Source organism: Muscardinus avellanarius (genome assembly GCF_963383645.1).
Source record: "Muscardinus avellanarius genome assembly, chromosome: 10".
Classification (NCBI taxonomy): Eukaryota; Metazoa; Chordata; class Mammalia; order Rodentia; family Gliridae; genus Muscardinus; species Muscardinus avellanarius.
In genome coordinates this window covers 47,927,508-47,954,218 of record NC_137796.1, presented here as the reverse complement: position 1 = coordinate 47,954,218, position 26,711 = coordinate 47,927,508, and the positions used below count along the sequence as shown (strand labels likewise).

The 26,711-nt window shown below is 53.1% G+C and overlaps 2 protein-coding genes and 1 pseudogene across 3 annotated transcripts; all 3 read right to left on the bottom strand.

The window, feature by feature from the left end:
• Positions 1–3,524: 3,524 nt before the first annotated feature.
• Positions 3,525–7,449, bottom strand: LOC308268427 (free fatty acid receptor 3-like; annotated as a pseudogene). Its single transcript has 5 exons — positions 7,337–7,449; positions 7,142–7,221; positions 5,941–6,814; positions 5,565–5,698; positions 3,525–3,717 (listed from the first exon to the last, which is right to left on the bottom strand). The product of its transcript is annotated as a free fatty acid receptor 3-like (transcript).
• Positions 7,450–11,458: 4,009 nt separating this feature from the next.
• Positions 11,459–12,361, bottom strand: FFAR1 (free fatty acid receptor 1; the record flags this gene model as incomplete). Its single annotated transcript, XM_080703063.1, has 1 exon — positions 11,459–12,361. One exon carries the CDS (start codon positions 12,359–12,361, stop codon positions 11,459–11,461), a length of 903 nt encoding a protein of 300 aa, XP_080559189.1.
• A 4,810-nt stretch (positions 12,362–17,171) lies between these two features.
• CD22 (CD22 molecule) lies at positions 17,172–26,478 on the bottom strand (the record flags this gene model as incomplete). Its single annotated transcript, XM_080703557.1, has 13 exons — positions 17,172–17,303; positions 17,987–18,095; positions 18,484–18,602; positions 18,943–19,018; positions 19,141–19,237; positions 20,123–20,386; positions 20,469–20,732; positions 20,939–21,196; positions 21,967–22,230; positions 22,341–22,601; positions 23,832–24,137; positions 25,842–26,213; positions 26,442–26,478. The coding sequence occupies 13 exons, from the start codon at positions 26,476–26,478 to the stop codon at positions 17,172–17,174; spliced, it is 2,559 nt and encodes an 852-aa protein (XP_080559683.1).
• Between the last annotated feature and the right edge of the window lie 233 nt (positions 26,479–26,711).

Here is a 26,711-nt window from a genome sequence, read left to right as displayed (position 1 = left end):
CACTGATCTACTTTCTGTCAGGAGCTGCACGGTGAATCAAAAGGTCAGCCGGAAGACAGAGCGGAAGAGTTCACTGCACCGTGGCCTGAGCACGCAGCCCGGCAGCCCGGCTGAGGCAGCACACACCCCAAGAGCACACTGTTGAGGGGCCTGGCAGCACCCCTACACACCATTTGATTATCTTTCAAAAGACCACAAGCTCTCTTATGGGGGCTTTCAAGGAGACCGCTAAGGGGTTGCACAGACAGAGCGCATTACGAGCAAAGCAAACCCACTTGAACACAATTGTCGGAAGTGGCAGCAGCGAGCAAATGGTTGAGTGGTGGCCCGGCGTGGTGGCGCACGCTTGTAATCCCCGCGCTTGGGAGGCGGAGACAGGAGGATCGCGCAGGTTCGAAGCCACCCGCGCTGGCGTAGGAGACCCTGTTTCAAAAATATAAAATAGGCCGGGCGTGGTGGCGCACGCTTGTAATCCCCGCGCTTGGGAGGCAGAGACAGGAGGATCGCGCAGGTTCGAAGCCAGCTGCGCGCGCGCTGGTTTAGGAGACCCTGTTTCCAAATAAAAATGTAAAAATAGGTCTGGGAGTGTAGTCCAGAGATAGAAGGGCTTCCAGGAACCCCAGTACCACCCCCCCCCAAAATATATATATATATATATATATATATATATATATATATATATATATATATAAATAATAGGTCTGGGAATGTAGCCCGGAGGTAGAAGGGCTTCCAGGAACCCCAGTACCACCAAAAAAAAAAAAAAATGGTTGAGTGGTAAGCCCCTGACTGTGCAGTCGTCACACATACTAAGTCAGGCATGGAGCACACACCTTCATCTTCTCTTCTTCTGCACAGTCATGTGTGTTTTGGTCACTCCATGGGCAAGAAGACTGGGCGGGCTAGCTGGCACTGCAGTTCCTATGAACTCTGAAGAGGGACAGAGACCCTTCCACAGAACACGGCTCACGATCCCCACCCCACTCACTTGGCATTCAGGATCCTGTAATAAGCACAGGGAGATTTACCAGTAAACTGCACGCTTGCAACCAAGGGTGTCCGTCAGGTGATGTTTGACCTAAGAAAGGGCCCCATCCACATATTTGTTTTGGTCTTGAGGTGCCAGGTCCACACAGCCCCAGCCAGTCAGCTTTCAAATGTCCCCTCTGAAGGAGGGCAGAGCTGGTTCCTGGAGCCATGAGAAATCTCCTCCGAGTCCAGCCATAGCAGGTATGGCAAACGCTAAGTTGATGCAGCTCGTACAAAGCAAATAGGAAGAGCTTAGAAACTCTAGGGTCCAGAAGATGCCGCTAGGTTAGTCTTGATAGGACACAAGATAATCAAATAAAGCTAGTCTAATTAGAGATAAGATCCAAGTTAGAGATTATGTAGCAATAGGGAGTTGGCCATGAGAATGTTTATTAACCGTGAGTTTGGAGGTAGGTGGTCCCAGCTCAGCAGAGTCAAGAGCCCTGGCCCTTCCCTTCTTCCAGTCTGCCACCCTTAACTTGTTTCTTCAAGTTTGTAGCCTTATAGCCCCAACATGGCTGCTGGAGCTCCAAGTATCACATTCTTACGTGAAAGCTTCCAAACCAGGAAGGGAGAGAATAGCTTCTCTCAGGCCTCTCTCCTTTATGAAATGGAAAAATCCTTCCCAGGATGCCCCTGGCCTCCTTTGTGGACTAGAATTGGGTTACATGTCCACCCTGAGACCAGTCACCAAGAAAGAGGATCAAGATTGTCATGACTAGCGCCCATCATGCCTTGCTCTCCAAGGCTGGGGGGTCTGCAGGCGGGAATGTTGGATTAGGTTGTCTCACTATACCCTTCTAGTCTAAAGGCAGGGAAATCACCCCCTTCCCAACATATTGCTGGGTCCCACCTTCTCTTTCGCAACATTTTTCTCTCCCCTGGATCCACTCTGCATTTCCCCACTTCCACCGCTGTTGATGAGCTTGCATCCCGTGCAGCCCGCTCCTTCCCTGGAATGAGACCCTTTCCTTCCCCCAAGGCCAGGCCATCATCTTAATGTCTGGCTTGTCTTCATGTGGGTCGTCTTTTAGAACTGGCCTCAAAAGGAAGTTAGCAGGTTTCTCACAGATTTTAAGAAGGGTTAGAGACCACAACTACCTGTATCTCTTGGGGCTTAAAAAAAAAAAACACAGAAGAGTCATGTTGTCAGAGAGGTCAAAAGTTGAGTGCTTTCTCATTATTCTCTTTGTTCCCTACACCAGACTCAAATCTCCCACTTCTAATTCTTTCTCAGAATCTATGGCCTGACTTTTGGGTACTTTCCTACTATTAACAATAATACTTCCTTTTTATTATTTTTACAATATTTTTGCAAATCCCAGACCTTTTTTCCTCTCTCTGTCTCGGTTTCTATCACTGTTTCTCTCTCTCTCTCTCTCTCTCTCTCTCTCTCTCTCTCTCTCTCTCTCTCTTGGATTGAACCCAGGGGCATCTACCTCCGAGCTATATCCCCGGCCCTTTTTATGTTTTATTTTGAAACAGGGTCTCAGTTGCTGAGGCTGCCCTCAAACCCACAGTCCTCCTGTCTCAGCTTCTCAAGTCCTGGGATTTCAGGCACACACCACCACATCCCGCTCCCAATTCTGCCTTTATCCTTGTTTTATGTTTCTCAAAGAAATGCAACCCTGAGCCAGGGCTGCTCAGCCCCGTGTTGACCTATTTACCCAGCGTTGTTTGAGCCAAGCAAATATCTCTTTCACTTACATTCACGTCATTCTCAACTCAAATTCTACAGAAACCCTGGCTCTCCTTTTGCGGGTGCCTGGAGCTTCTCCTTTTTTGGGTGACAGCTGCCTGTCACAGGCTCTCTCTCTCCCTCTCTTTTTTGGATAACACCTTTTCTCTAGCTCCTGCATTCTCAGCAGGGGCAATGTTCACCCCAAAAGGTGAAAATTAGTTCTTAGGAAGCAAAAACTTCTCAGACTGGTCTGTGTTCTTCCAAAGAGCCACGACACATACATTGATGTACAATTTGTCTCTTGCACTGAAAGGAACAAGAAATAAGTTTGGAACAGCTCCCGCAGGAATGACTCACAGCGCATCAGCGACTCTGCTTTAACATTAAGTAGCTTTTGGTGGCTTCAACAAATTGGGGGCCAAATTGTTGGTGCTCCTTTGTAGTCAGAATATAGATCCTTCTGGTCTCTGTCTTGGGAGACCCAGTCTGGATTGATTCCTTCCCATGCCCCGGAATATCGGCTCGTGACTCTCCTCACCCAGGGGAGAAGCACCTCGGTGCCCGGCAAATGGTAAGAGGGTTTGATGCCGCCTCCCTTCCCTGCTCACGTGACACAGGGCAGCAGTCGTGGAATCCATCCCGGTTCCCAGAGAGGTCCTTTCCCTTGGCTTTGGGGGGTCAAGGAATGCTGGAACCCACCCCCTCACCACCACCCGGATGATCTCTCCAAACTGTGGTGCCCTCTCACCCCACCATCTCAGGCTTTCACCACACACTGGGGCAGGAGGTGCTGGGGAGGGGGCCGGCAGGGCCGTTAGGCTGCTGCCTCTAATCCTGGGTTGTAGGCAGCAGGGGAGGACTCACACTCCTGTTTTTCATGGCTTTCTTTATGCTTTTGACTCCCTGTTTTGCGTTTGGTCTGCATTCCCAATTCTGGGGTCACAGGGCTCCACAGCACCTTCGTTTCCTCTCGGAACTGTGTAGACTCATCTGTGTCAACTTGGTAGCTGCAACAAACAGCCTTGCGCAGAACAGATGAATGTGGGTCGGAGAGATGGGAACGTCTTCATGTCACCACAACGATGATGCTTCTCTACTTCACCCCAAGTCAGACCTCACGCCCAGCGAACAGTCAACATTAGTGTTAAGTTTTTCAAAGTTCCCCTGGGCGCGGTGGCGCACGCCTGTAATCCCAGTACTTGGGAGGCAGAGACAAGAAGATTGTAGGCTGGAGGCCAGCCTCAGTAGTTTAGCTAAACCCTCAGCAATCTAGCAAGACCCTGTTATAAAATAATAAATAAAATAGGGCTGGGGGTGTAATTCGTAGGTAGAATGTCCCTGGGTTCAATCCCCAGTAACAAACACACCCCAGAGTTTCAGCAACTTAGTAAGATTCTCAGCAACTTAGCAAGAATGTCTTTCAAAACAAAACATAATAATAATAAAATAAAAGGGCTGGGGGTATAGCTCAGTGGTAAAATGCCCCTGGGTTCAATCTCCAGTGCAAGAAAGAAGAAGAAGGAAGAGGAGAAGACTCATAGTTCTGAGCCCAACCATCTCCAGAGTTTCCCAAATTTATTTCTTTGCCATTCCTTTTCAGATAAACAAAAAAACAAAAAACAACCCCCCCCCCATACAATTCAGCCCATTCCTGGGCATTTCCACTGTCCCCCTTTTTGGTGGGTACTGGGGATGGAACCCAGGGGCATTCTACCTCCAAGCTACACCCCCAGCCCTATTTTTTATTCTTTATTTTGAAACAGGGTCTCACTGAGTTGCAAAGGGCCTCACTAAGTAGTAGCAGAGGCTGTCCTTGAAGCGCGATCCTCCTGTCTTAGCCTCCCGAACGCTGGGATTACAAGTGTGCGCCACCATGCCCGGCTCCCTTATTTTCTGATGCTTCCCAGTTAAACGTGAAACTACCACCACCCCCTGCATCACTCTAGCCCTCCCCCACCCTGGGGCAGTGTCGCTGACTTCTGGAGTCAGAGAAGTAGGTGACCAAAAGTGCTTTGCAATCACTACCATTTCTCCGGCTTCCCTGACCAGCTGTTTCTCATGCACCACCCCTCTATGGAAAATAAAAACATACTCGATGACCACATTTCAGTGAAAATAGCTCAGAAGGATGTCCATCTCTTTGTAGTAACCGGAAGTCAACTGTGCTCATGACCTTAATTGACTGTTTTTTTTTTTTTTTTTTTTTTTTTTAAGAGTGCCTCTTTCCTGGGAAGAGAATGGACCACCAGACAGTCTCTCTGCTTTGCCTCTGGTTCTGTTTATTCTCACGGCCTCTTACCTCTGTGTCCCCTGGCTCTGGCCAGGTCACCACAGATGCTCCACGGGCAGAGTGGGTTGGGGGCTTGGGTTTTGGAGGCAACTAGCTCTGGGATCTCAGGGAAGAGACTGCCTCTCTGGGTGCGTTCCCACATCTGTAAAATGGTGATGATAAAAGTACCTGCCACATGGCTCTTGGGAGGATGGAAGAAGATACAGTGTCAGAAATCTTTTAATCCCTCCAACCCAGGCCCTCTGCCAGCTCCCGGGCACCTTGTCCTTCAGCCCTTTCCCTCCGCAGTCAGGATGTTTATGCTTGCATCTACCACATACACCATGCGGAAAAGCCAGGGGGAAAAGGAAAGACCATGCCGTCGCTTACTACCAAAATTATTTAGGTCATGTTTCTTGTCGTTGTTTATACGTGTCCCTGAAGGCTTGAATTACTGAACACTGGAAACTTTGCAAAAGCCCACGTGAGGGCAGGCTGCTCCCTCAGCCCCAGAGCCCTGCCGCTCCCAGTCCTGAGACGCCAGGTAGGTGCAGGGCAGAGGCCTCCGCTCCAGTCCCACGCCACCGGCAGCCCCAGCTGACTGGAGGCACTGCTCTCAGCTCCTCCCTCTGCTCAGCCAAGTCCAGGAGTTGGCCTGCTGCTGGGAGAAGGGGGCTTCCTCCATAGCAGTATCGCCCTGACAGTTTCCTCAGCAGAATCTGGAGGGAAGATGGAAAGGAGGCGGAATCAAGAGCTGGCCCGGGTGAGCGCGTCCCTGAGAGGGCTGGGGGGCTCCTGCTCCCCTGAGCTGTCTGCCTTGAGCCAGCGTGTGCCTCCGCTGTCCGTGCCTGCTCCAGAAGACCACGCTCTCAGCCTGGGCCCCCTGTTCTGCCGCCCTCCTTGAGTCTTCCCTGCTCCCTGGGTTGGGCCGTCCTTGCCTGCCCCTGTCCTCACTCTGTACCTTCAGGTCCACGCCAGCCTCCTGCCTCCAATGGTCCCAGCCCCTGCTCAGCCTCCCCAGCAGCTCCTGAAAATCTGCCTGGAACCTGGACAATGAGAAGTAGAAGACCAGGGGGTCCACACAGGAGTTCAGAGTGCTAAGGAGCAGCACAAAACTCCTCCAGGCCGGGCTCTCACCCTGCATGTAGCCCACCACCTAGGACACATCGTAGGGCCTGAAGCAGACTAGGAAGTTGAGCAGCGCAGCTGCCATGAGCTCCTGTGCTCTCTGTGCTCATGCCAGCGGGATCCACACCAGGCAGTTGTAGCAGTAGCTGGTGATGAGCAGGGGAACCCCCAAAAAAGACCACAGCCATTTCTAGCCAGACGGGGAGGACAATGGCCAGCTGGTCCTCTGGGAGTTCCAGGTAGCAGGTGCCATTGGCACCCTGGCTATAGGAGGAACTGCCCAAGAACTTGGCAACATAGACCACGCTGCAGTGAGCAGTGGCCAGGAGCCAGCAGAGGCTGCTGACCAGAACAGCCTGGCCCAGCTGCGGCAGGGTCTTGTACCACAGCGGGTAGACCACGCTCAGGAAGCGCTCACGTTCATGGCTGCCAGGAAGAGGGACGTGAGAGAGATGGTGGTGAAGAAGAGGAATCCCGAGAGCGGACAGAGGACAAAGGGCAGGGGTGGTGTGTGCTGCTGGCCGCCTCCAGCACGTGACCTGAGGTGCAGGAAGAGCAGCCGAAGCAGGTCCGAGAGTGTGGGGCTGAGCGGGAACACATCCACGGCCACCGGAGACCAACCAGTTACCAGATTGAGGGGGAGCCCTGCCAGGAAGGCTGGGTGGAGAAGTAGAGCCAGTGATTGTCGGGGAAGAAGGACCAGTGGCCTCAGTCACTGGGGGTAGAGAGCGATGGAGGTGGTCATCTGGGTGGGGGTCTTTTTTCCTGTCCCTCGCAGAAGCAGCTCACCCATCAGCCAGGAACATCGCCAACGCCACCCCCGTGCGTCCCATGTGCTTTCCCCAGGAGGGTCAGCTGGCCTGCTGGCTTGGTCCTGCCCTGTCTCCTGCTGCTCCCCCAGCACAGCAAGCACCCAGGCACCCCTCCACGCGCCCCCCCAGCCCACGCTCACCTTAACTGAGAACCCAAGCACTCTGCTGCCCGCCTCCTCTCCGTCTCCTCCAGAACAGGGCGGTGAGCTACTTACCTGGCACAAATGATGCAGACCTGGGAGTGCCCCGCGTCCTCGCGGAGGGACAGCAGCACAAAGGCTGCCTTGAGCCTGTGGCCGGGGCTGTGTCAGAACGCAAGGGAGGAGCAAACACCAAGGCTGTGTCCCACATGGACTCCGCCCGCCCCTCCTCTCTCCTCCACTTGGATTGTGTCTGCTGCTCCAGAAGGGCACGTACCCAGTTTGCCTTGGGAGGACCGAAGCACGATGCAGCCATGCCTTGAGGGCTGGGCTCTGAAGCCGGCGCTGTGTGCTGCCAGCTCTCTGGGGCAAGTAACTGCCACTCTCCATGTCCCCCTTTCCCATCTATAAAACTGAGATAATTATAGTAGCAATATTTTTTGTGTGTAGGGGGGTGTAGCAGGAATTGAATCCAGGGGCAGTCTACCTGCAATGTGCATCCCCAGCCCTTTTATTTTTATATTATTATTATTATTATTATTATTATTATTATTATTATTATTATTTTGGTACTGGGGATGGAACACAGGGAAATTCTACCTCTGAGCTACAATCCAGCCCTATTTTTTATTCTTTATTTTGAAACAGGGTCTCACTAAGTTGCAGAGAGCCTCACTAAGTAGCTGAGGCTTGCTGCAAACCTGCAATCTTCCTGTCTCAGCCTCCCAAGTACTGGATTACAAGTGTGCACCACCATGCCCAGCTCTTTTTTAAATTTATTTTTCATTATTTACTTATTTATTTTGGTGGTACTGGGGTTCCTGGAAACCCTTCTACCTCTGGGCCACACTCCCAGACCTATTTTTTTTATGTTTTTTATTTGGAAACAGGGTCTCTTAAGCCAGTGAAGCTGGCTTTGAACCTGCACGATCCTCCTGTCTCTGCCTCCCAGGCGCGGGGATTACAAGTGTGCGCTGCCACGCCCGTCTCTCTTTTTTTACTTTTGAAACTGGATCTCTCTAGGTTGCTGAGGGTATTGCTAACTTGTTGAGCCTGGCCTCAAACTTGCAATCCTTCTGTCTTAGCCTCCCAAGTAATGGGATTATAGACTGTGCCACGAAGCCCAGCTTTATAGTAGCAATTTTATGGATTAAAACATGAATACAGGTGAAGTGCCCAGAATGGAGCCTGGCACCATCCCTGCCTAGCCCCTGTCACGGTGAGGTATTGTCTCTGGAGTGGTAGTGATGGTGATGGTGATGATGGTGGTGGCGGCATTGGTGAGAGTACACGATCCACACGGAGCACTTTGTTCTTTAGGGCATCACTGTCTTGTTTTATGAAATCCTTCTGCCTCATCATCAGGAAGCAACTTGCTCCAGATGATACGCCTATTGAGTTCCACCACCGGGGTTCAAACCCAAGTTCTGTCCAGCCCCAGAGATAATGTATTTGTGCACCCAAATGTTTACAGAGCACCTTGCAATACCATTCGACACCTACTAGAACAGCTATCCTCCAAAAGCCAGACAATTGCAAGTGTTGACAAGGATAGGAAGAAACCCGAGCCCTCATTCATCGCTGATGAAAGGTATAGTGGTGCAGCCGCATTGGAAAGCAATTTGGCAGCTTTTGTAAAAAGTTAAGCATAAGCCAGATGTAGTGGTGCATGCCTATAATCCCAGTACTTGGGAGGCTAAAACGGGAAGATTGCAGCTTTGAGGCCAGCCTCTGCAACTTAGTGAGACCTTGTTTCAAAAACAAAAAATATAAAAAGGGCTCAATGGGCAGCTTGAAGGTAAAATGCCTCTGGGTCCAATCTCAGGTAACACACACCATAAGAAGGGCTGGGGTATCGCTTGAAGGTAGAATGTCCTGGGTTCAATCCCAGTACCACCACCCCCCAAAAAAAAAAAAGTTAAGCACAAATTTACCACGAGACTCAACAATTCACTATAGATATTTACTTAAGAGACACGAAGACCAGTATGCTCACAAAGACTTGCTCATAAATACTTCCAACAGTATTAGTAGCCGAAAAGTGGAAACATTACCCGTGGTCTGTCCCCAGTGAACGGATAAACAAATGTGGTCCATGTCAAAGACATTCTGCCGAGTGAAACGAAACAAAGTTTGCCTGTACGATTCCATTTATGTGAAATGTTCATAATAGGTAAGTTTTTAAGAGTCAGACAGTAGATTAATGGTTGGTTGGGGGGGTGTAAAAATGGAGATTAAATACACATGAGGGATGCTACTGGCCGGATGAAAATATTCTTTTTTTTTTTTTTTTGGTGGTACTGGGGTTCCTGGAAGCCCTTCTACCTCCGGGCTACACTCCCAGACCTATTTTTACATTTTTATATTTGGAAACAGGGTCTCCTAAGCCAACGCAGCGCGGCTGGCTTCGAACCTGCGCGATCCTCCTGTCTCTGCCTCCCAAGCGCGGAGATTACAAGCGTGCGCCACCACGCCCGGCAGAAAATATTCTAAACCTAGATTCTAGTGATGGGTGCACATTTCAGTAAGTTTCTAAACATCATTATTGACTTCTATGTTTAACATGGGTGCATTTTATGATACGTGAATGATATCTTCAATTGTCAAAAGTGCAGCAATGAACGACACCAAGTTTTTGCTAGCTTGGTGCTTACGTTTCGGGGGGGCTGGAGTGAGGGGGAGCATACTGATACTAAAGGGGCAGAGGCTCTGAGAAAACGGGGCGGGAGGAAGGAATGGTGGGTGTGCGGCTTGACCTCCTGGGGAAACCGGAAGGTTTGGGGCTCAGGAAGGCGGAAGAGGCTGGGCAGACCATGCAGGGCCTCGTGAGCAGGAAGGAACTAGATTCTCCCCTACGTGGGAGGAAGCTCAAGTAACCTGAATCGGTAGTCCAGCACCTGACAGTGGGGAAAGAGGGTGGTCCCTGGCGCGATGGGCCGAGTATGGGGCTGCCTGCCTGGGCTGGAGTTTGGGCTCTTACTAAAATTCTCTGGTGTCACTCCGTGCAGGGGCCACGCTTGTTCCTGTCTTCCACTCAAAGTCATTTAACCTCTCTGGCCTGTTCCCATATTTACAAAACAAACAGGGATAACAGCTGTTTTCCAAGGGCTATTAGGAACGCTCATTCACTCACTGCACATTTTCCTGAGCACCTACCATGTGCCAGACTCTTCTCCAGGTGCTGGGATCTATCGCTGAAGGGGTTTTTTTTTTTAATTTAATAAACGCTTGTACTGGTAGACATTTAGAGCGTTCATTTGTATGATCCAGCTCGTGCATGCCCGCCGCAAGGCTCCACCCGCACTCCTGTGCGTTAGTGGCCTTGTTGTCTTTGCGGACTGCGCGATCCTGTGCCTCGCCTCATCAGCACAGATGGCCACCTTTTTGTCTCCGTTCACTTCCCTCTGTCCCCTCTCTAGCGGGCTGGGGTGCCATGGTTCACCTTCCCAGAACAGACCACCAATGAAGTGTCACCTGACATCCCAAGTTTTCCAAATGTTCCTTTTCTTGCTGTGGAGCCTTGGGCAAGTTTTGTAAGCCCACAAAATGAAGATGATAATCAAACTGGGCCCGGGGACCGTAATGACCCTGTACAGGGATTTGGGGTAAATGAAGACAAAGCACCCCCTTCCCAGAGCGCCACCTTGCACCAAGGGCCCTGCTGGAGGAGCAAGTGGCATCTTTGTTAAAAAGAGAATGAGAACCCCCTTCCCTTGAGTGGCAGCAAGGCAGGCACACAGCTCCGGGAGCAAAGCACAGGCAGGAATTTAGTCAGTGTGGGTCCCCTCTGCCTGGCACCCATGTGCGGTGGACAGCCTGTGTGCTCTGGGCGTGGTGCTGTGCCAGTAGTCCCTGCTGCTCAGGAGGCCGAGGCTGCCCGCGTTTGAGGCCAGGTTGGGCAACACGGCGGGATCCCGAGTGCGGGTTGTGTGAGGATAGAATGAGCGGACGCTGGGGTGAAGCACTCAGCATCCACCCAGCATCATCTCCGGCCGGCTTTCCAACCACAGCTCGAATGCTGCCCCCTTGTGAGTGCAACATGGCACGACAGGATCGGCACCATGCCTCTTCAGAAACTAAAGTGTTCTTTCCACTGAAATCACTTTGGGGTGGCATTCCTACAAGGAATCACTAGAAGCAAACGTTCCTCCTTCCCACGAGCATGAGGCCTGAGCAGAGCCCCCTCCCGGGCAGGAAGGAGGTGAGGGACGAGGCCCCGGCAGTGCCCGCTCCTGGCTTCCACTCTGCTCTTCTGACAGGGATGTCGTCCTAGCCAGCTCAGCTCTTCCCACGAGTGGCTCCAGGAAAGCTCCGGGTGGGCTGTCCTGCAGTTCGGATGGCGCAGCACCCTCGGCTGGACTGCAGAGGCAGCAGGCTCTCCCGCTGCAGGCCGCAGCTGCTACTTCTGGAAGGTTCCTCCTGGCATTCTTGCCACACACACTGTCCCCCGGCCAGGGCCTGCTCCCAAGTAGCCGGTCACCAGTGGGTTGAGCACCACGCTCCAGGCCCCTGTGATGAGCCCCAGCTCCCGCCACTGGCTCGCCATTTCGGGCTGCAGGAAGCCGGCCACGTTGGACGCGTTGTAGGGCCCCAGGCAGAGCAGCAGGGTGAGCAGGGCCCCGCCGGCCACCCAGGCTGCCCTCACCTTCCGCCTGTGGCTCAGGCCTGAGTGGGCCAGGGCCCGGAGGCAGCCCACGTAGGAGAAGGCCGTGATGAGCAGGGGCAAGAAGAAGAGCAGGAGAGAGAGGCTGAAGCGGGCGGGGCCGGCCGAAGCCGGGTCCCAGGCCTCCAGGCAAACGGGGGAGCCATTGACCGGTGTGTTGATGCCCAGGGAGCTGGTGGTGTTGTTCCGCCAGCCTCCGGGGGCCTCCAGCCCAAAGACCAGCCCCAGGAGGCAGAGGACGAGGGCCCATATGGCCACACACACCCCCCAGGAGTAGCGGGGCCTCCGGATAGCTTGGTAGCCCAAGGGGAAGGCGGCTCCCAGGTAGCGGCCGGCGCTCAGAGCAGCCAGGAAGCCGCCGCCCGCGTACAGAGGGGCGAAGTGGGCCAGCGCAAAGGCGGGGCACAGCTGCACCGGCAGAGGCCAGGCGCCCAAGGCCAGGGCCTCCACCGCCTTCAGCGGCAGGCACATGGCCAGCAGGAGGTCCGAGCAGCCCAGGTGCAGGGCATAGACCAGGCTGGGCGTGAGGCGGAGCCGCGCGTGCGCCGCCGCGCCGCGGATGGCCAGCACGTTGAGCGGGAAGCCCAGGGCGAAGGCCGCCACGTAGAGGGCGAAGGACAGCTGCGGAGGCAGGTCCATGGGGCGCGCGCTGGCCCACTCAGTGGCCGTCAGCGGGGAAGCTCCTGCAATGGGACCCAAACTCCCGCAACCCCGGGGTATCAGAGCAGCGGGGCAGATGGCGAGGAAACTGAGGCCCACAGAAGGAGGTGGTGGGTGGGTCACCGCGGAGCCTAGTTCAAAGCAGGACTTCTAGCCCTCAGTCATCATCGTCTTTCCAACATCGCCTCTTAGAGCGGAGAGAAAGGTGGCGCTGTGACCGGTAAAGACAGAAGGCAGAAGGCAGGTGTGCAGTCCCAGGGGAGGGCGGCCTCTGATCCCTGAGGCTCTGGGGAGAGAAGGGGAGACAGTTCAGAGAACTACAATAGGCGGTTTTCTTGGGAAAGGAAGTTAGAATCTTGCATTCACCCCCCAACACACACACACACACACACACACACACACACACACACACACACACAGATTCCTGGCAAAAGGAGCCTCCATGCCAAAAGCAAATCTGCGGGGCAGGTGCGGAGGAGGGCTGGTGAGGGCTCCTGGTCCAGAGGACAACTTGGGGTTTGGATACTAGCTACTTGGGACAGACGCAGGCCAAGGGGTGCCCTAGGGGAGAGCCCAAGGGTGAGCCAGGTCCCATAAGTATCATGGGGATGACTTCAGAGGACCTCAGAGGACACCCTGAACAGAGGACCGGGGCGTCTGAGGGATAATCGCCAGTGGGGAGAGGAGTCACAGAGAGAGGGACTCACCTCGTGGTGCTGCCAGATGTCTCTGAGCTCCAGTTTCCCCTTGCTGGGTTGCTGGAGGGTGCTGGGATGGGCGGTGAGCTGGAAAGGAGAAGGGCGGGGCGGCGGGGCCATTAGCCTGAGGCTCTGGCAGCTTGGGTGAGCAGCTAATGGGGCATCCCAAGCTGGAACAGAGGCCCCCCCGCTGCAGGAGGCCTGGGTCAAAGATGAAGGAAGCCAGGAGGAGGGAGTGTAGGAGCTCGGCTTTGTCTGGGTAGAGTGAGGTATGTATAGCCAGTACCATTTGAGGAGGGGGAGTGTACTGGGGACTGAAACCAGGGACATCTACTGCTAAGCTACACCCCAACCTTTATTTTATTTATTTATTTATTTATTTATTTATTTATTTATTTTGGTGGTACTGGGGATGGAAGCCTTCTACCTCCGGGCTACACTACCAGACCTATTTTATATTTTATTTGGAAACAGGGTCTCTTAAGCCAGAGAGGCTGGCTTTGAACCTGCCGGATCCTCCTGTCTCCGCCTCCCAAGCGCGGAGATTACAAGCGTGTGCCACCAAGCCCGGCATATTTTTTTATTTTGAAACAGGGTTTCATTAAGTTGCTGAGGCTGGCCTTGAACCTGTGATCCTCCTGTCTCAGCCTCTCAAGTAATGGGATTACGGCGATATGCCAAAGCCCCAGTTTACAGCCAGTAGCGTTTGTGGGGTTTCAGCCAGAGCACAGCTTTACGAGCTCTCCACTGGCCCACAACCTGCTCAAACCTGCCTGGGGCCTGAGCCTTTCCTGCTGGAAGAACTCCTGGGCAGGCCCCACGCCTTCTAACTAACACCTAGATAACAAAAGCAAAAAGTGCCCCTGCCCCGGGCCACCGACTTTGGCTCTGTGTGTACCAATTTGTGGGACAAGGAAAGAATCGCTCCAAGATACAGCTCACACAGGCTGTGGGCATGCTTTCTCTCAGAGAGGCTCAGTTCTTCACCCTTTCTTTTCCCCTCTGGCTCCATGACAGTGACTTCTGACCTTTGCAGCAGAAGGGGGAAGAAAGGGGGAGGAGAAAAACAAAGTGTGGCTGGTGCTGCCGTAACCAGCTGTGATCTTCCCTCAGCCTCTCTGGGCTCCGTGGATGTCCAAGCTGATTCCTACCTGGGCACTTGGGGAAGGCCATTGGGTGGCACTCACTGGGGTCCGGAGATGCCTCCAGAAGGCTGCCGAGCTTGCTTCTCTCTGCCCTAGGAAGCCTGCTGGCCCTTTACTCCCCCATGGGGGTGATTTTGACCTTCTAGGAAGCTGTCCTAAGTGGGATTTTTCTTTTTTGGTACTGGGGTTTGAACCCAGGGGCATTCTACCTCTGAGCTGAACCCCCAGTCCTTTATTTATTTATTTATTTATTTATTTATTTATTTAAATTTTAAAATAGAGTCACTAAGTTGCTAAGGGTCTCACTAAGGTGCTGAGGTTGGCCTCGAACTTCCAAATACTAGGATTACCAATGTGTGCCACCATGCCCAGCCTAAGCAAGGTTAAGCATTGCTCCCTCCTGGTTCTCCCTTAGATGTGACCTGCATCTGGTCAGTGCAAATCAAAGTTCTGCATCTCTCTTATTCTCCATCTCTGACTGGGCCTCTGTCTTGCGGTCTATCTCTTGTCTCTGCAGCCTCATCTGACAACATGATCTCTGACCTTCGGTTTTCTTAGGTGTGTGTGATGGGGGGGTGTCGCTCTACCCCTCCCAAAATCCAGGTCACCCAAAATAAGCTTCTCTCACTGAGCTGCAGGAGGAATGGGATGGGATTCTCAACAGATCAACAACTCCCCCCAAAGAAACGACCAGATTTCCTTTACATGTCGAGAGTGGCAAGACGCCTTCTGGCATGCTCCTTCCCAAGCCGCCATCGCCATCGGCGGCAAGGCAGCTCACTCTGCATGCAGATCTTGCTCCCTGGTGTTTGATGTTTTGTCTTTGGGAAACACTGAGACATTGACAGAACTGAGAAGAGAACCAAAGAGTGCCATGAAACTCCCTGCGACAAGTGTTTGGGAGAGAAGTGGCGCTTTTAAGGAGACAGCGGGTCTCTGGACCTCTGCTTTGGTTTCACCCACCTGGCAGTTGGGGGTCTCTGCCCAGTGTCACTCCTCAGATGGCCTCCTTGGTCCCTCTCCTGAACCCACGCCTCCCTCCTCTGTGTTCATCTCACACTGGGTTAATTCCGAGACCCCTTGACACCACGAGCACTGGCAACATCATGTTTGCTACTTCCTCTGCTAGAATGCTGGCCTTAAGAGGGCAAAGACTCATCTGTGTCCCTGGGAGATGGGTGAGATCCTGGGCTGGCGGAGGGCCACGGCGTTCTGCAGTCCTTGGCTCTGAGCTTCCTGGCCACCTGCTCTTCACGCCTCAACAATGCCTGTTGACAGCCACATCGCGTGGTCAATGGGTCATGAAGTAGGTTTATGTCAGCAGCGGGGCTCAGGGACAGGATGGGAAGGCACTGATGATGGTTGCCAGGGAGCCTGAGCCAGGCTTCAAGGGGCTCAGGGCTGCCCTCAGCTCCACCCAGGGGTCTCTGCCCTAAAAACCTATGGGGATCCCAGACTTGAAATCTCCAGGGCTGGACGCACGTCTTATCTTTTCTGTACCCCAGCAACCGCTGTGTGCTGGATGGAATAGGTGCTGGGTAGATGTTTGTTGCATGCATGCATGCATGCATGAATGGTTGGACGGCACTGGGTCTCATTTGGGGTACAGAAGCCCCCAAACCCCCTTTCTTTTATTTAAGCACTTCTTGAAATCCCACCTCCCTCAGAGAAGTTAGTGGTGCTCACCACAAATGAAACAGGGGCAAAGTAGACTGCTGTGGGGATCAGTGCCTGGCTCTGCCAGATTTCTGAGGATTGCCATCCTGGTGTTGAGCAGAGGCAGAGAGGGAAGGCAGGAAAGAAGGGTGGCACTTAGGGGAGCCCGCTCTGTGTCAGGAATTGTGAGCAGGTGAATGGGTGGGGGCTCTCAGCCTGAGAAGCAGAGGGAGAAGTAGGACCCAGCTGCAAGGTGTGAATCTGTGAACATGACAGAGACCGGACAGGGATGGCAGTGAACGACACGAGAGCCCTGCAGCTCCTCGAGGCAGTCAGCCTTCCCGAAGTTCTTCAGCAGCTGCAGGTTGTAGAAAGAACTTGGTAGGTCCCCTTTTTGGAATAGTGATGAGAGATGGATTGGCTTCCCCTTTTCTTGGATCTTTCAAGAAATGAAAATAAAAGATGGCAATTTGGTTTTGTAGGGACTCTCGGCGTCGGTGTGAGGCTTCCTATAACCTGACTCCAGCACACATAAAATTAGACTTGACTTCTCTTGCGGCTCCTGCGTGGCAGGGAGGGACATCCGCATTTGGCAGATGCAGAAACAGGGGCTCAAGCAAGTTGGTGAACTTTGCCCAAGCTCAGTCAGCTGGCCAAGTAGAAGAATTGAGAGTCCAGTTCATACTTGCCCAGCTGCAAAGCCTCTACACTTTTCCCACCAAGACAACAGACCCTCCAATCTGCTGACTGGATCACAAGATTACTCCTTTTCCTTCTACCCAGCCCACAATGCCAACCCCATCTCCCTGTCCTGGCCCTGCCTCCACAGGCAGGAAAGAGCCCACTGGGTCCTGGAGGAGGTATCCACACCATTTTTTATTGTCCAGCTCTTTGTACATCTTTGTGCACATCTGTTTGTCTGCCGAGGCTAGGGCCACCACAGGGTCATCCTCCCACAAAAGGCCTGGCCTGTGGAGGGTCAAAGGGACTGGGGAGGACAAAGGAAACCAGCATTGACTAATCCCAGCAGGAGCACAGGCAGCTGGGGTGGGGCTCAGAGGGCACGGGCGTTGGCATATGGCTGGGGTTGGGGCAGGGGGTTTACAGCATGGGACAGGTGCAATGGGGAGTTTCTGGGTAGGAAGAGGAGTGGAAACAGAGCAGTGACAGGCCTTCTGGAGGGTCAGGGCTACTGGCTCTGAGAAGGAAGACTGGCTATGGAGCAGGCACAGGCTTCCCAGTGAGTGAGGAGGGAGAGACAGCGCTGGGGACGCAGGGGCACCTCCGCCGTCAGTGCTTGAGGGTGACGTATTCCACGTCCTCCTGTGCCTGAGGCCTCTCCCCAGCTCCAAACTGAACCAGCTCCGAGTAATGAATCCCCTCGTCTTCTGGAAAATCCAGAGTCACATTCTCGTAGTCACCCTGGGAAAGCCACATCATGGTGAGCCTGGCCCTGTAGCAGCCAGTCTCCCGCGTCCACTTTCCTGCTGGCTCTCTCCTTCTCCCACCAGGGGCTCCAAAAGCCCAAGCAGCATCTGCCTGTCAGAATTTGGCACACCCGGCTCCTCGGACATGGAGGTACCCATTCTAGCTGAGCCACAGCTCACTTGAGCAACTGCTGTGGTTTGACTGTGTCCTCTAGATTTCAGTATGTGTGGAAAATACAATTCCCAGATTCATATGTTAATAACATTTGGAAGTGAGTGGGATCTTTGGGAGGCAATTAGGTTGATGGACTAATGGATTCGTGAGTTACTGAGTTATCAAGGCAGAGGTTTCGTTACAAAATTGAGCTGTCTCTGGCATGCGCCCCCTCCCTTGTCAAGTGGTACCTTGGTACCTCGTGCCATTGTGGGACTCTGCAAAGGGTCCCAGGCAATAAAAAGGCTTTCACCAGCTGCAGCCCTTTGACCTTGCATTTCCAGAACCATAATAAACTTCTTTCCTTTATAAATTATCCAGGCTCAGGTATTTAGTTGTAGTAACAGAAAACAGAGTAAGGCAGTGACTGTCCCCAACCAGCACCAAACCTTAGCCCTACTGGTATCTACTCAAATTCTTCCCAGACAGGGCTCCCAGCTACGACCAGGCCCCAGGGCCCTCACCCATCCAGAGCCCCACACTATTACCATGGGATGCTTCTGCACCATAGAGTAAGTGACCATGTCTTCACTTTTAGGGAGAGGTCCTTGTGTTCCTGAGGTCGCCATGTCTCTGAGGAGAACAAATGAATGACCGCCAGTGAATCCTCTCCTACAAACTCTCCTCCTTCTACTGATGGCCCCCCAGAATTCCAGACTTAGCTCCTTATGGAAAAAATAACTCACGGTCTCTCGAGTGTTCAACACTCTTAAGAGGAGCTAAAAAGAAAAGTGTGCCAAGCAGGCGAGGATGTGCATGTATGTACCACAGCCCCTTGGCCCGTGTGACAAACCTGGGCACATGTGCTGTAGAAGCAGGTCCCTTCCCAGGGACTGTTCCTCACCCAGAGACAGGGCTGCTATGGAGTGGGCTGAGGTAGTGGGCCAAGGGTGGGCCTGGGGCCGAGGGTGGGCCTCTGGGTCTCTCCCCCACAGTCCTCCCAGGGTTGCGTCCTCAGTACCCAGTTCTTGGTGAGTCTGTCTCAGGGAAGCGCAAGGTAGCATAGCTGATGCCGTCTTCCATCACTGGATTGTAGCATCCCAGGGAGTGAGGACCTTCCGTGAGGGGTGCCCTTCTGACCTGAGAGAGACAGGGGTGCACCTGTGGCTCCCTCCCATCCGTGTCTGACCCCCAGGTCCCCGAGAGGACTTTTTATCACCCTTCTTTACTTTGGCTTCTCACTCAACAGCTCTGTGTTTGACCTTTCTCCCAACCTACCTTTTATAGGGGGGAGAGTACTAGAAGTTAAACCCAAAGGTATCCTACCTCTAAGCTACCCCTCCAGACCTTCCTATTTTTCATTTGGAAACAAGATCTCACTACGTTGTTGAGGCTGGTCTCAAACCTGTGATCCTCCTGTCTTAGCCTCCCGAGTTCTAGGATCACAGGTACACATCACCACACCTGGCTTCCATCCTACCTTTTTGTTTCTGACAAAGAAGCTCTGACCACTGGAATGTTCCTGATGCCCCTGCTGGCTCGTAATCCTCTTCCATCTAAGAAATAAACCCATACTTGGTGAGGGTCAAGGGAATGGGAAAGGACCCTGTGGGTTGAGCAGGCTTTGGGATTGAGTCCACTGGAAGGTGGACGGGGAAGGGGTGCAGGGAGAGCTCACTTTTTCTGAAGCTTCATCCCCCAGATGGCCAGGATGACGATGGCCAGGCAGACCCCTATTCCCACAGCCACTTGCCTGCCGATGGTCTCTGGGCTATCTGGCAGAGAAAGGAGACAAAGGGTTTCTGTGCCCTGCCCCGTGGCGTTGGACTGCTAGCCCAGCTCCCATCCTTTCTGGCTGTGTGCCTTCTCCCTCTGGACCTCCTGTTGGGAGGAAAGTCCTCCTCCCAGGCAGGCGTCCTCCCAGGCCTGGCCCCACACGGTGGGCACTCACCCTCGCTCTCATAAACGAGCAGACTGGCTGGACTGTCCGACCTTAAAATGTACCTGTCATCAGACCTAGCAATTCCACCTGGGAATTTATTCTGTACCTATCCTCGCAGACATGCCAAAGAAAGAGCCTGCACCACCCACCCCTGCCCTCGCCTTGAGGAGGGCCCTGGCAAGGTGGGACCCGTAGCACTTGTTCCCGAGGCAGATCTGAAGCTGTCCGAGAAGCAGAGACCCTGGCCAAAGGTTGTTATGCAACGTGTCAGTAATGTTTCCCGAGAGAGAGGGACCCAGAGCCGGGATGTAGCCCAGCGGTAGAGTGCTTGCCTAGCATGTGCAAAGCCCTGGGTTCAATCCCTAGCAACAACAACAACAAAGATAAGGGTTAACTTTGTTGGTTGTGGTGGTGCACACCTGTCATCCCAGTACTTGAGAGACAGGGGCATCTCAGGTGCCAGGCAAGGCTCAGCGACTTAGAGAAAGATCCATTAAGAGCTTGGGATGACTGGAAGGTGGGTACCGCTGCAGGGGAAACCTAGACAGATGCAGGAGAGACTGATGGGGAGGTAGACAAAGGAGAGGCCTGAGGAGCGGGACCGGGTGGCCCTTTCAGAGGAAGTGCTACGGAGCAGGGGGTGTAGACCGGCTGGACGGGGCTGGACGTAGAGGGGCAGGAGAGCAGGAGAGGAGCCCGGAAAGGGGGGGGGGCTTACAGTAAATGGTGAGGGTCCTGGGGGGCGACTCGCCCACGCCCAGCCGGTTGGCCCCCTGGCACCGGTAGGCGCCAGAGTGCTGGACCTTCACGGGCTCCAGCCTCAGCGTCTGGCCGGCGTACTGGAGGTCTTGGTTATTCCAGTCCAACCAGGTGTAGTGGGAGATGGGAGGGTTGGCCTCGCTCTCACAGGTCAGGGCAGCCTTTCTGCCCTCCATCACTCTGTCTCCAGGGGCAATGGACACACGCAGCCTCCGAGGGGCATCTGTAAGGGGAAACCGAGTCAGAGCCCTGGACAGCTAGCCACCTGCTCTCCTCCGCTCTTAGCCTTGGACTCCACCACTCACACAGCACTTGGAGCGTCCAAGCCTTAGATGCTGTCTTTCCTACGGAGTTGAAGACCACACAGCTGTAATTTCCAGCATCTTCTGGAGAGACAGAGCGGAAGTTCAGCTCTCTTCCTTCCTCCAAAAGACTTCCGTTTCTCATCCAGAAGAAGTCGACTTCTTCTGGGTGGCTCTTTGAGAAGGTGCAGCGGAGTTGGACCCGGTGTCCAGCGTGAATCTCTGACTGGGGGCTGATCCTCAGGACCTTGACGTCTCTGGGGGCGTCTGCAGGAGGGGCAGGCCCTCAGGCTGACCTCTCTGATTGCTTCCCCTCTTCCAGTCCCCAGGACGTCCTGTCCCTTTGACCCTGAGACTCGGCTCTCACCCCTCAATTCTCTGTTGAAGACTATGGCCCGGCCCCCCATCTCTCACTCTCTAATCCCCAGACACCATCGGGAGACACCTGCCAGGCCCCCAGCCCCGTTGCTCACACTGGACGTCCAGGTTGACGGGGGAAGCCCAGGAGCACCACTGGTGGCAAGCTGCACAGGCGACGGGCGGGGTGTCCCAGGCAACTTTCTGGATGGTCAGCACCCCGGGCGATGGCTCGGCCCAGGAGCCTCGGGGTTTCCACTCGTACCGGGTAACCCTCGGGTTACTGGAGTTGTAGGCACACCGCAGGATCACGCTGTCTCCTTCTGTGATTGGTGCGGGGTTTTGAATCACCGTGGTCACTCCCTTGGGGGCATCTGGGGGTAGATCAGAGAGGCAAGTGAGTTAAAGTCTGCTGACATAATGCCGTTTCCTTCCTGCCCCTCCCCTCCTCCTCCCCCCAGCATTCACACAATTTCTAAATTAATCCAACAACAGTACCCACTTCCCTCTGCATCTGTGGCTGCAGTGTAGCATGGGTGGCAGGACTCAGTTTATTCCTCTTTCAAATGGGGTCCTGAGAGGACCAGACCTTGTGGGATTCACCCAAGGATGAAGTAAGATGATGCCCTTAGAGCAGCACATGGTGTATGGTAAATACTCAGTAAATATTGTGGCTGCCAAGGTATGTCCAGCTGTCTGGACATCGGGATCTGAGCATCCCTCTCCCCACATATGACATCTCAGGCCCGCGGATCAAGGCTATGGGTTCTGTCTGTCCTGGGCTCAACTTAGTGACAGACTGCACTGTGTTATAGAGGTTCTAACAGCGGAGAGATGAGATATTGCCCCAGTCCTCCTTGAAACTTTTAGGACCTCTTTAGGGACGTGGTTGCTGCCTGATGCCAAGCTCTATGCCCTCCAGGGAGCCCTGATATCCACATTCATTCATTTGACAAATATCTACTGAGCACCTGCCACCAGCCAGGCCTGGTCAAGAAGCTGCAAATACAACTGAACAACAATGCCCTGAGACTGGTCTGCCCTGTTTGGAAACCCTGGCTTCTGCTTGCTCTTCATGCTAGGATCCGGAAGCCCCCTACACCCCTGTTCTCTCCTGAGAACCACAGGCTCTAGGACCGCTCACACTGGACATGCAGCTCGGCTTCCTGGCCAATCCATCCAACACCAACACTGTTCTCTGCCAGGCACGAGTAATTTCCAGCATGCCAAAGGAAAACCTGGGGGATCTGGAATTTCTCTTCTGTCCATCCCAGCATCTCCTTTGTATTGTGATACCAGGTATAATTTGTTGGAGGAGGATTGGCCCGCGATGCACAAACCAGCTCTACCGCTGTTCCCTCCTTAGCGGGTGAATGGTGGATCAGAACCTTGGAAGGTTCTGGAGCATCTGGAAAAAGGAGCAGAGGCAAGCAGGGAGATGAGGAGAGTCCTCTGACCCGTGTAAGCAGCCATGATAGCCCCGCCATCACCTCCCGCTCCAGCTCTGGGGAGGCTCACACAGCACATTGAGGGCCACTTCTTCCGACCTCCCTGGGCCCATGTCATTGAAGACCTGACAGCAGTACTTCCCACTCATGTCCTTGGTGACGGAGGGCAGTGTGAGCGTCTCCTGCTCCCCCCAGAGCAGCCCGTCCTTGAGCCAGGATATAGTCTTGTATTCTGGGTTGCTGCTGTTGACCTGACACCTCATGGTCACAGACTCCTGCTCCTTTACAGTGGTATTCTTGGGGCTGACCTCGATCTTCAGCTTCGGGAGGTCTAGAGGAACAGAGGGGCCATCAGGGATGGGACGGGGAATCTTCTGAGGGTGGAAGGTGGCAGCGTTTTCATTCCAGTGAGGCAGCACCTGTACCTACAGATTTCCCTGGTTAGCCCAGGTGACCATCACAGCCCCTTCTCCACCTCCCGTATTGTCTGTTCTCCACCAACAGTCTGAGACCGTCAATCAGAACTTGCCAGTCTCTGTTTGGAGACATCCAGTGGATTTCACACTTAGGGTAAAATCCAAAACACTTCTGGCAGCTCAGGAAACCTAGGGTTCTGTCCCTTCTTCTTCTTCTCCTATTACCATAAACCTCAACCTCCCCTGCCCTTTGACTCTGTTGCAGACACGCTGCGCTCCTATCTTGAAGGCTTTGTACTTGCTTTTCCCTCTTTCTGGAATCCTCTTTGCCCACCCTATTTCCTCCTTCCATTCAAGTCAGCGGAAGTATAGGCTCCTTCAGAGAAGTCTCTATCCATCACTCCTATCCCAACCCTGTTTTTGTTTTTTGTACTAGAGATTGAACCCAGGGGCAGTCTATCTCTGAGCCACATGCTGAGCCCTATTTTATTTTTTATTTTGAAAACAACTAAGATCTCACTACACGCTGAGCCTGGCCTTGAACCCATAGTCTTCCTTTCTCAGCCTCCCAAGTCCTAGGATTATAGGTGTGCGCCACTGTGCCCGGGCCGCTGTGTCTAGCTCTTTCTTTTCTCTCTCAATACACATATCACACCTACAATTCTGTTCTTATTTTTGTGTTGATCTATTTCTTCTTCATCCCTCTGAAATGCTAGTTCCATGTGGGCAAGAACTGGGCTCACTTCTATATCCTCCTCTCCCCGTCTGGCAGCTACCGTAGGCCTGATACGTGGCAGATTCATAGCAAATATTTATCAGATGAATGAATGAGGCACAAAATAATGATGTGGAAAAAATGTCCTCAAGAGAGAACAGAGAAATCTGGGCAGAGGACCCCCTCAAGTATGCCATGGCTTGAGAACAGGCTGCCTTATTCTGTTAGGCCAAAGCAGAGGCTGAAATGAACCTGAAACTCCAGGGCTTTGAGGGGCCTGGTGGGTCAGCCTGGACCACTGTAACCTGTGGTGCCTGGCAGCTCCTGGATAGCGCATCCTTCTAGTGGGCTCCTCTCACCCCTGGGGGGGGGGTAGGGAGGACGTGCCAAGGGCAGGGTCCTCTCCGTAGGAGCAGCGAGGGAGACTTACGCTTCACATCCAGCTGCACCATGCTCTTGGAGAGCACTTGGCCAGAATGCCAGACCTGGCAGGTCAGGGTCTTCCTGTGGTGAGTCCACTGAGGCTTGAAGGTGAGGTCGCTCCGGGTGAGGACAGTCTTCATAGAGTAGGAAGTGGAGTTGGTGATGAAAAAGTCCACGGGGGTGTGGTCCTCCAGGGACCACTGCAGTTGGATGTCATATCCGAAGCAGGTATAGTTCAGAAGGCAGGTCAGAGTGACCTCCTTGATCTCCTGAATTTCTGGAGGAATCTGGATATGAGGTGGAAAAGGCATTTCTGCAAAAGAGCAGAGGTGCTGCTGGAAGCCTGGGGAGCCAGTGCCTGCATGGCCTTCATACCTGTATTTAAATGTCCTGTCTCAGCTAAGCGCGATGGCATGTGTGTATAATCCCAGCACTTGGGAGGCAGAGGCAGGATTGAACCAGCCTCAGCAACTTAGTGAGACCCTGCTTCAAAATATGAAATAAAATCACATTGGTGGTATAGGTTGGGGTAGAATGCCGGTGGGTTCAATCCCCAGTACCACAAAAAGAAAAAAAGAAAAAAAAAGAAAAAAGAAGAAAAAGAGAAAAGAAAGGAAATGTCCTGTCTCAGCTGTTCATGGTGGTGCATGCCTATAATCCCAGTACTTGGGAGACCGAGACAGAAGGATCGCGATTCATGGACAGCCTCAGCTACTTAGTGAGGCCCTTTGCAACTCAGTGAAACCCTGTTTCAAAATAAAGAATAAAAAATAGGGCTGGGAGTATAGCTTGGAGATAGAATGCCCCTGGGCTCAATCCCTAGTACCACAAAATAATAAACAAACAAACAAACAAACAAATAAATAAATAAATAAATACAAGGTTGGTTGTATGGCTCAGAGGTAGAATGCCCCTGAGTTTAATCCTCACTACCACAATAAATAAGTAAAGAAATTAACAAGTAAGTAAATGTCCTGTCCCAAATAGGCCCCCAGGACTCCCTTGCCAGGCCACCCATTTCTTTGCTCAGCTAGAAAGCCCGAAAGGCTGGGGTCACTGAGCCTCCCTGGGAAAGGGATTTCACACTGAATTCATTTTAATTTCCTGATATTTGATTTCTAAATGGCTTCAAGGCCTTCCTCCACCACCCCAGGTGAATTTTACCGGTTAAATCAATGTGTATTCCTTGGCTTTGTTGACACACTTGTGTTTGTTTAATGGCCTAGCATTGGAGATACCAAGACGCTGCACTCTTTTAGTAGGGCAGGCCTGTGTGCAGGGAGTCCCAGCTCTCCTCAGGCCAGACCACCCTTCAGACCACAGCATGGGAAGGGGAATCGCTCACCCTAGACATGGGGCTGCTCAGAACCAACCACTGAAGAAATCGCCATGGAATGGAGTGACCACACTCCCCACAGCAGAGGGCCCTGGCATGTTAGGTGGGCCATATCCACACCCTGCATGCATGCCATCTAGCCTTGAAGTTGCCAGCTGGGAGATTTTACTTGAAAAACTAGGTCTCTTCTGGGTGTGGTAGTGCACACCTGTACTCCCAATACATGGGAGGATGAAACAGGAGGATCACAGACTGGGGGCCAGCCTCAGCAATTTAGCAAGGTCTTCAGCAATTTAGTGAGACCCTGTTTCAGATTTAAAAATAAAATAGGGCTGGGAGTATAACTCACAAGTAGAATGCCCCCTGGATTCAATTCCCAGTACTACCAAAAAAAAAAAAAATCCATATCTTCATGATGTTCTCTTGAAGGTCAGTTCTGTCAACCTGGACCCCTGGATTCCAGCGTGTGCAGGAGCTGGGTGAGGGAGGGCAGCTGAGGAGGCACAGGTGCTCCTGTTGTTACTGGCCACAGCCTGGTCTCCTGCTGCCCTTGCCGCCTCTGTCCCCCCTTCCTGACCTCTGCAACATCTGGCTTTGTGACTTGTCCTAGGAGGTGGCTACTTCCCACCTCCCTCCTTGGCCCCCACTCCAGGCAGCAGACACCTCCCCCCAAGGCCTTACTAGAGACATTGAAGTCTATTTCCTCCATCCATCTGTCCTTCGAGGTCATCCTCAGCCCCAGCTTCCCGCTGTCTGTGACGTGCACCGGCTGGATCCTCAGGGTGCAGTTACCACGTGTGTCTCCCAGGAATTGTACCCTTCCTTGCTGGGAAGGTAACTCTTCAGTCTTGGTGATACTATAGAGGATGGTCCCTGTGAAGTCCTCGATGGTTTTGTTATAGACAGAATTGTGGTACAGGGTGAAATTTTTCAGGGCTGTATTCTCTGGAGCTTTGTAGGAGCAGGGGATCCAGACGCAGGCCCCCTCCCATGCATAGAGGGGGTTGGGAAGGTCGACCATCCAGCGCATGGAGTCAGAGAAGGCCAAGTATTCTGAAACCCATCGCAGTGATCAGAAAGTATCATTGAGGGGCATGGAGAACTTTCAAAGGCAGAAAGAGGGTGTTCTGAAGCCAGAGGGGGGTTTGGGGAGACAGGCAGATGAGCCAGACACAGGAGAGAAGCCCGCCCTCAAACCCCACAACCCTCCTCTCTGCCCCAGCTCTGCCCTCCCTCCCCAGTGCCCACCGACGCCCCAGAACCCAGGTCCACAGCCCTTACCCAGGAGCAGGAGGAGCCAGGGGCCAAGGAGGTGCATGGTGTCTGTGCAGGAGCCTGAGCCGGGGAGAGTTTGTCTCTGAGCCACCTGGTTGCTTCTTGTTCACACACTAGCTCTGACCCCTTCCTCCTGACCCAGGGACCACCCCTGGGAAGTGGGACTCAGCCTCCCAAGTACTGGAATCATAAGCGTGAGACACTATGCCCAGCTCCCACTGTTTTGTTTTGTTGTTTTTTTCTTCTTCAGTACTGGGGAATGAACCCAGGTGTATT